This window comes from Dipteris shenzhenensis, chromosome 30 (assembly GCF_047967505.1).
Source record: "Dipteris shenzhenensis isolate YYH24624 ecotype China chromosome 30, Dip_SZ_1.0, whole genome shotgun sequence".
Classification (NCBI taxonomy): domain Eukaryota; kingdom Viridiplantae; phylum Streptophyta; class Polypodiopsida; order Gleicheniales; family Dipteridaceae; genus Dipteris; species Dipteris shenzhenensis.
The window spans coordinates 43,998,446-44,007,757 of NC_141625.1; the positions used below are offsets into that span (position 1 = coordinate 43,998,446).

The 9,312-nt window shown below is 41.5% G+C and overlaps 1 protein-coding gene across 1 annotated transcript; it reads right to left on the minus strand.

Moving 5' to 3' along the window:
• Positions 1 to 492: 492 nt before the first annotated feature.
• Positions 493 to 8,537, minus strand: LOC147882180 (uncharacterized). Its single transcript, XM_087401749.1, has 3 exons — positions 8,076 to 8,537; positions 7,420 to 7,530; positions 493 to 3,263 (listed from the first exon to the last, which is right to left on the minus strand). The coding sequence occupies exons 1-3, from the start codon at positions 8,154 to 8,156 to the stop codon at positions 909 to 911; spliced, it is 2,547 nt and encodes an 848-aa protein (XP_087257875.1). The 5' UTR covers positions 8,157 to 8,537; the 3' UTR covers positions 493 to 908.
• Between the last annotated feature and the right edge of the window lie 775 nt (positions 8,538 to 9,312).

The window sequence follows — 9,312 nt, forward strand, 5'->3', positions numbered from 1 at the left end:
CTGAGACAATTTATCAAGCAAGAGAAAGAGACCCTGACAAGTTTGACTTCAAGTTTTTATATATATATACAGCTTTTGTCAAACTTTTCCTCAATAAATCCCTGATTTACATCTTGCTGCAGAGTTTTGCAGAAGACATGAAGCAGGAGCTTGTCAAAAGAAAGAAAATACATCTCTGCTGCTAAATGCAAATCGTGTATAAGGAACATCCAAAAGAGTAATGTATTTGTTGTCGTTCATTAGATTTATTCTCCAACTCCTCTTGCCATACATACACATGGTATGTTTCTTCCTAATTGAATTGGCTCGAATTGCCTAAACTGTCAATTTATAGACCAGAAATATGACTTTAAAACTCACATGTTGAGCATCCATGTGGCTTACAATGAATTCATCATCTAGACATGCGAAAAGCTTACATCCTCTACAACTGACGAGTGTTGAAGATGTCATAGCACTTTCAGTAAAATAGACATAACTGAACAAATTCGAGGATAGATTTCATAAAAGGCTCCAAAGAATGACATGAGAACAAATACAATGTATAAACCTCACTCGAATGATCTCACAGGATACAGCAATTGCTCTTGCCTTGTATCTTATTAAGTCAGGTCTAATAACCCAACCTACACAGTGAACAGAGACATGAGATAAGAGCTCCACTAAACAAAAGAAGCTTAATTGGCGCACTACATGCTCAACACAAAGCCTGACAAAAGGATACTAGCTTTTATCTACATAATTTGCAAGTAGAAAATGCTCTTTCAAAAAAATTGAGCAGCTTCCCATGCCACCTGTGAGCCGACACTCTGGTTCAGCCACAGCAGACTGTCACCTGTGGATCACTATACAGATTTCGAGCCTCAGTTTGAAATCCGCTCAAAAGAACTAAATAACCAATCACTGCATTACGAGAAGAAACCACCAAGCTTGCTTGCAAAATCATCTTCATCGTCATCATCAAACGCCACATCTTCCCTGACATTGTCCCCTGCTTCTACCCCATCTTCCCTATCATCGGTTGAATCCAACCCATGACTAACTTTATCAGCTTCCTCCTTGGCTGTGTTTGAGAGTGATAAAGCCATGTGTGTCCCACTCCGCAGTATTTTTCCATCTCTATGATTATTAGAATCCTGTTGAAATGGCTCAACTTTTTTAACGTTGCTTCTGTGGGCACCATATGAGCAGGATGCCAAGGTCAATTTTGTGTCCGCTTGAAGCTCTCCATCTTCCAAATCATTATTGCTTACTGGAGAAAATTTGCTCATCTTTGAGCTGACCACCAAGCCAGCAGTTCCTACTTCCATGTCTGGCCTTACAGATAATATTTTGGATACCTGCTCCTTCTTAGCATCCTCTAATGTGTGCATACCATCTACATCCCCCTTGTGTTTTGCCTTTAAAATCACACTCAGAGGCTTAGGACCCTCAAAATCAAATGTCTTCGTAGCTACTTGACTGATAGCTAGACCAAGGTTGTTCTTTCTATTCCCCCCTACAAATTGATCCTTGGGGGCAGTTTCAACAACAGACCCTGGCCCTGGAGAAATTTGGCTTCTTATAGGCAGAACATGGCTCTGTGCTAGATTATTCAAACGTGACATGGACATGGCATGTTTCAATTCCTCGGATGTATGCCTTTGCGTTAGTCTTTCTTCCCCACCAGCTTTCATCTTCTCTGCTTTGATCTGAGCTAAACTTTTTGGTCCTGCAAAAGTTGAGTCATCCTGTTTTGACTGACTCTTCCTATTGTTTGATGTTGCCTGACTTTTGATCTCGAGAACCTGTGCAGAAAGCTGCCTACGCTCCTTCCACTTCACTTTAGCATTTAAACTGTCACTTATGTTTCGTGACTTTTTGTTGGATCCTTTCTCTGGACTAATTCCTTCATATTCTGAACTAATATCATTGTACGTCCGCTTGTTTCCCACCGACTCTGACCACCCATGAGATCGCCGGTTTGATCGTGTTGTCTGTGCTAAAACACGGTGTCTTCTTGGCACCTCTTGTTGCTTTAAATGATTATCCTGATACCTGTGACAGTGTTGCCTGCGACTGTGTTGGCAATCCTTGGCCATCACATCTCTGTGCGGTCTTGGATACATATCATCTCCAACATGTTGGCTCCTCTCTGCCCTCCTCCGCTTCAGTATGTGATTACGGAGGTCACCACTGCTCCCACTCTGTCGAATGTCTCCCTCAAGTGCCTGTCCCCGTCTATCACAAAGAAGCATCCCCTCGATCTGCCTATCTGTCAAATCAACAGCTGTTTGTCTGCCACCCTGCTCATAAGAATTCAAATGATCATATGCTAGTTTCTGTTCATAAGGATTGTAAGGAAAGAGTTCATACTGAACTGAAGCATCATAGTACCCAGACTGATCATACGCACCAGAATGCTCATACTCAAAAGCTGCAAGGTCGTCAGCTACCATCATCCTTCCTTGAATGTGACCTCTTGCGGACTCCAAACCGACATCATGATGGGACAAATAATCAATGTCCTCGGCATATGTCAGTTGATCAATCCCATCATCAACAAGAACATCAAAACCTGACGAAGACTCTTCCCACCATTCTTCTGACTCCCTGCCATTTTGAATCATATCTTCTCCTGACTGAAGTTCATGCAACATTTCATCTCCAACTTGCACCTGAAGCAACCTGTCGTCTCCAGTTTGGGCTCCGTACATCCTGTCTTCTTGACAAGGGAGCTGCGATGAGGTATCATCAGCAGGTTCTCCTTGGTGTACTCTATCATTAATCACTGAAAGCTGTCTTGACCTATCATTTCCTGATGCAATCCGTCGATTTTGAGGCCTAGCAGGTGCTGAACTAGCAGATCCCTCAGGCATCCTGTTTGTCACAGCATCATTCACTTTCATAACTGACTCTGCAACTTGGTCAACCTTTGCATTTGCATTTGAAAACTGTCTCTCGCCCAGTAGCGGTCCGGGCTCTGCAGTAGCTTGCATTTTATATAAGGGTCCAGGAGAGGTCTTGGATGTAACTGAGCCGTCCCCTTTGCTAACCGCAACTTGTTTGTCGTTTGGCTCTGCATCTTTGGTTGTGGCCAGCTTTAATGGCTTTTGAGATGCTGCATGTTCTGTGGTTGAAGGCAAAGTGACCCCATGCATGAAGGCACATTTATCACCTTTGGCACAATGTCCTTGTGAGAAGAAAAAGCATGGCACTCTTAGCTTGCCTGCTGAAACTGCCCCTGCCGCTGTTGGAGTAGCTTCTGACCTTCCTTCCAGAGGCTACATTGCACCTCAAGTAAATCAGAAAAGATATTATTTATGCAAATTTTAGCAAGCAGACTTATAAGATGTTTTTGTTGTATATAAAGCTCTAAGCCAATGTCAAGCAAAACCATCTACCATGTCAAGAATCATGTCGGGTCTCATATCTGAATTGTATGTTAAAATTCCTTTCCAAGATACTTCACACAACAATAGCTCAAAATAGCACATATATGGTGCTACCTAACATAATCCAAATCTTGCATCTGTCTAGAAAGAAAGAAATTACACCAAATAATGGCCAGAAAAGATTAATTTACACCCTCTCCTCAAATTCTTGCTGCTTACAAAGGGTGCCATCTCTCTCATTCTGATAATACCTAAATTTGACATTCAGACAAAACTTGAGTTGAAATGTATAGACAACCTCCACATTTTCCACCTAGGCGAAAAGACTTTGATCAATATTATCTTGAAATATACGGTTGTACAAATTAAGGACAGATTAATATTATCCTGAGATATACAGTTGCACAAATTAAGGGCCGTTGAAATAGAAAGACTGAAAAGAGAAGAGCACAAAAAGAAAACCAGACAAGGAAGGAAGGTAGCAAGAGAGTGAGTGCGAGAGAGAGAGAGAGAGAGAGAGAGCAGCGTGTCTTTTTGGGAGGGTGAAATTTTGGCACCCCCAAGGATTATTGGGTGAAAATATGGCTCCAAAATAAAAAAAGTTCGCCAAAGATTCGGATTTTATAGCCATTTTTTGACAAGAAGTGGCCAAAAGTCGAACGAGACGGCATTATACTAGGCAGAAGTATATGGAAAATAGTGTAAAACATCATGATACGAAGCTCCAAAATATATATGGGTTGTGGCCATAACGTCTACACTTTTCCAAGGAGGGGCCTTGAAAAAAAATACCCCTGCAAGGCACAATAGCCAACGTGTTTTGTGCGAGTTTTCAATCCTGGTCCACTCGCTTCTTGCACCCTATGTGTGCTACAAGTTACCACAATGACAATTTCTCAGTAAATCGAGACTTACGTTACCAAACAAGGGATTCTCAAACTGAGAAGAATCTCACCCTCAACCTGTAGTAGATCATCCAGCCTACAACCAGGGAAAGGGGGGAGGGGGTCTCCTTTTGTAGATTCAAGACGAGAGGCTGCTTCAAGCATTGGAATTAGGACCCAAAATGGCATCAAGGGGATGGAAAGGCCTCAAATAGAAGGTGAAGGTAGCTCCTTGTTCAGTGGCAGGCTGCATGGAAACTGAGTCCATTCAGTGACAAGTGGTACCAGACGTGGGTCATGATGGCCCCGCCACGTGCCCTACGCCATCTCACAAGCGGCCATCTATCTAGTGCCACCTCACTGGCTGCCATGTGTCCAATGCCAAATGTCATGGCTACCACATCAGCATGCCATGTGTCACATGTTGTAACTATAGACTAATGTTCTTTCAAGTACCCTTCTTTGCCTAACTAATAAATTCAATTTGTGTGGTCAATACTAGTCTAGGTTTCTAATAGGTCGCTCTATTCAAAGGCTAGTCTAGGAATGGTTTTGAGTTTTGGTTGGCCTTCTCACATACCCTATTAGGCCTATTTAGTTTGCCGCATCTCTTCGACTCTTTCATGTTCGCAAAGCCACACCCAAGGGTACTGCTAACATTCTCTTCAATAGTTGCTAGGCTGGTATGCATCTATGCATTTGTTTAGTCCCTTGTTTAGGTACTCAGGTAGGGTGTGGTCTTTACGTTTATATGTCTCAACTTGTGGCCCGTGGGATAGTAATGCTCATTAACCCCTTCAATGGGGTCCACCCTCACCCTGGCGAACTAGCACCTAGCTGAACATTCTTTTGGCAAACATCCTAATTTAAAGAGATTGAAATTTCACAAAATAAGATACGCAATAAATGAACTACCAAGCAAGTGGATATGTGCTTTGTGAAGAGAAATGACAATGGAGCATAGGCACACAATAACATTTCAGGAGAGGTCTCTAGAAATTAAGCCTTAGAAAGTCTAGGTCAACCCTACACTTGACTTTGAAAAATGACATAATTAACAACAAGGATAAAGACATCATGGGGCAAGTCTTTAAAGGATTGTTGCATTGTGCCTAGCCTATAGCAATAGGTCAAGATTACTTCTACTATTTAACTTCTCCATTTTTTATCTAAATTGCTCTAAATTGCACATAAGCACATGCCGCTTTCTATAAACTTCTATCTTTCTAGATTTAGGTTGATTAGGCTAACTTTGCAGATTGCGTCCCCACTTGCCAATTTCACCTATCTTTCTACTACTCTCCTATGCTTGCTCGCCAAACTTTGAAAACGCTTTTACCCATATCTTTTGCTCCAAGCATCCAAATACCAATCTCTCAACTCCTACACATGCTCCACTTCGCTGTCTCCCTCCCACAAACTGTGGTTTACTCCACCCAACTACTACTACTCATCTCAATTGCAACTTGCCTCTTGAGCACTTTTCATGTCTCAAGTAGTCGCCTTTATGTTGCTAGCCTCCTTGCATCTATTTCTTCCTTCCTACTCTCAATTGAGTGAAATTTCTTGACATATTGATCATAAATCAATTTCTAGTTTCAATTTCTCTACCATGGTATTTGTACAGACTATAAGAAGCTTACATCTACATTGATTATGCAAAGGCGCAGGTTCTAGAAAACATTTAGCTCCTAAAAACTAAGAGGTTTTCTTAGATGTTGCTTGGTGCTTTTTACGCAACATCAATTTATTCTAAGTAACTTAGAAATATTTCTATTAACTCCTATCTAGAAATCCTTTTATATTATAAGCCATGAGCTATAATCATTAGTAGTTGTCCCTTTAACAAGTCTATAAACTTATGTATCTCCTATGTCAACTATAAAGAATAGAAACAAACCAAGGATTCGTCTTCGAACATAGTGTCCTATCCTCTAATAAGTCTTCCTCTTATAGTTTGATTTATATAATGCATGTGCTATTTTCATTATTACTATTGTGCAAAATCATTTGTTGAAATTTGAAGTTAACCATCTTATTTAGGTGTGATCCCTGTCCAAACCAACAATGGAGTTCACACTTAAGTCCTATAAATGGCCCTGGCTTTTTTGCCAAGCCATGTCTTTTGGTACTTAGCCCTAGTTTGGCCTTATAGCTATTCTTAGAACTCAATCAACCCTTAGGTTAACTTCATTGGTCAACCATATGGTTGACTTCGGGACCATATAAGCCACCCCTTTGTATTTTCTCATTATCCATTTTGCAAGTACTCACATTTGCTTCAGTTTGTTGTTTGCTCCTTTGCATTCCACTCCGTTTCCATTGGTTCTGCACCCAACAGCGGTATCAGAGCAGATTCTCTTGTTCCTACCTGCCCCCCTGTGCTCATTACTCAACCTCCCATTGCTCCCACCTTCCATTTTGCTTCAATTCAATCCTGTGCCTCATTTCGTCGCCAAAAACCTATTTTGGAGCAGAAAAACAGACCAAAGGCTGTTTTTTTACTTTTTGAGGTCCGATTTCGATGGTTTTCAAATTTTCTGAATTGCCTGCATACAAACGACCCTATCCCACACCATTGGGCCAAAAAAAAATTATCCGTACAGTTGTACAGAGGGCTGGACGGACCTGCACGAACAAGTGCGAGACACTACCAAGAATTCGTATGTCTTGTCAAAAGTTGATTTCGGGCATTTTTGTGCTGTTTTTTGAGGATTTTTGCTCAAATCTTGACTCTTTTCAGTCATTCAGGCCTTCCTCCAGAACTTTGCACAAGTCAACATGTGCACGGCTGCAAATGATGTCTTTTTCTGACACCTTCTCAACCCAATTGTCTTGCCCGAACAACAATCACCCCCCTCCCCAATTCTTGCCAACCTCCTTATTGTAATATTTTGTGAACTTTTATTATCCATCCAATCAAGAAAATACAAATATGAAATTGCAGGCTTCACAAACTCTGTGTAAAACTGTTACCTTGCTTGTACATCGCCTAATCAATCGGGTCATAACTGTGTCATTATACCATGCTAGAGCATTATAGACCCCTTGCATTAGCGGTTAGTCACAAACTCTGTCAATAGGTACGAAGCAAAGTACACAGAAAGACTTACAACAAAAGAACGATCTGGAAAAGAACGGCAGCAGAGGAGAAGACTTACAGGATGTCGAAAGGGGCAATTAGAGTTCAGACAAGTCCCAGAAAACCAGTACCAGCAATCTCTGGGATTGATACGGGCACTCTCACTGTGCCTGTAATCACAATCATTTCCCTGCAGCAAATCATCAGTCCGTGAGACAGCTCTAGAGAGCCAAACAAATGTATGCAATCCGACTTGCCTCACAACTTCCTGCACACCCGAGCATGCAAAAATCCAGGTCACGCGGGGCTTAAAACCAACTTGCTTCACCACTTTGCTATGGGCCACAAGCTAATCAAAACTATGGCCTGGCATTCCTGCGCTGTTTTCCCTCGTCAGGTGTGGTTTAAATGACCAAGTCATTTCAAATGGATTGAAGTTCTAAGGATAAGCTGAAACATGATCCGTCTACTAGATCTCTGGGAAAGGTTAACGGAATGGACTGACTCTGGCTACTGCTAAGTGTGTATGACATTAGGAAAACTTCTGACCCTCGTTTCGAATCAGCAAGATAAGGTGAGACAGAGGGCATTCAGCCTTTGGACCAACAGAACGGCAGGACAATATTTGAAAAGTGTCAACACTTAAGCTGTTTGTGCAGACAGTTATACCAGAGAACTGAGCATGCTCTTAATCATAATAGTATGTTTGATTTTTACAGCAGACACCAATCTCACCTTTTTGCAAGTTAGCGGGGATGCCAGGAAGTATACGCAGTCCGTGTTCTTCTTCTCAGCCTCTTCGTCCATGTTGGACATTCTTAGAGTGGCGGCGTCAAACGAAGTCGACCGTTTCCGCTCGAGAAATACCCGGAGTACTCAGATAAAACAGAAGCATGTAACCCGCTGTCCCGTGAATCGGGTAGTTCCAGGGACAATCATCTCGCGAAAAAAGGCATCCTGAGAACGCTCGAACATTGTCGAAAGGGAAACGGTGTGAAACGCGTAGAAAGGAGAGACGGAGGAATCTAGGACGTGCAAAGTGGAGTCGAGGCACGAAAGACAAGAAGGAGCCATCACGTGAAGCGCTTCAGGCAAGCAATCGAGATCATCCAAGCTAGAACATCCAAGCTAGAAGAAGCGCGCGATGGAACAAGGACCCCCCGCAAACAAGCAATCGCCGTAGCCTTCAAGGGTAAAACAACAAGGTTTTGGCCATAGGGAGGCTTTCGAGAGAGCCCACAGGCTATTAGCTCCACATGCATGCATGTGTGTGTGCGCATGTGAACATGAGACACACAACACGTGTGCTTGTGTGGCTCCGCAATGAGAGTTGTGAGAAGTTTCTTCAATTTAAGAATACACAAGTGTGCTCTATATATTTAATCCAAGGTCAAAACTTATTTTATTTGTATGTTCAAACCAATGCACCTCCACCATACTACACAAATTGAACTAGGTCGCACCTAACACGAAAACCAAAATAAAGTACTAAATATACAATAACTCAATTTCAATGTGTAAATCACAATGTTTGAAATTAATATGAAGCAAATTTATCAAATTCTCGTTACATCAATGCGTAAACAATAATGCCAATGCTTGAAAGAATAAAAACGTTGTAACAGAATTAGAAATTGCATTTTTGAGTTAACTTCATCTATATAATTTGCACAAAGATAAGACGAGAAGAAACAATAAAGAATATGAACTGCATTGCGAATGTCTGAAAATGGAGTCAGATAAATGTGCTTCTTATTCAAATCAATTTGTTGCGCTCTAAGTAGTAATGTTTTCTAGAGCTTGTAGGGTTTCCTTTTATGTTATTGTAACCCTTTGAATTTGATGTTGTGTCCAGTCGTGCAATGTACTGACGCTCTAAGTTATTCGCTTCTTTTTTATTTGGAGTCGATGCTAGGATCTCTATGTTGAAGTTATCAAACGGAGAGTACCTGTGGGACATCATCAACTATTT

Coding starts and splice junctions, on each gene's coding strand:
- LOC147882180 (XM_087401749.1), bottom strand. CDS start 8,156: ATGTCCAACATGGACGAAGAGGCTGAGAAGAAGAACACGGACTGCGTA. Junction 7,531..8,075: donor CCCCGCTAACTTGCAAAAAG/GTGAGATTGGTG, acceptor GATTTGCTGCAG/GGAAATGATTGTGATTACAG. Junction 3,264..7,419: donor ATTGCCCCTTTCGACATCCT/GTAAGTCTTCTC, acceptor GGTGCAATGTAG/CCTCTGGAAGGAAGGTCAGA.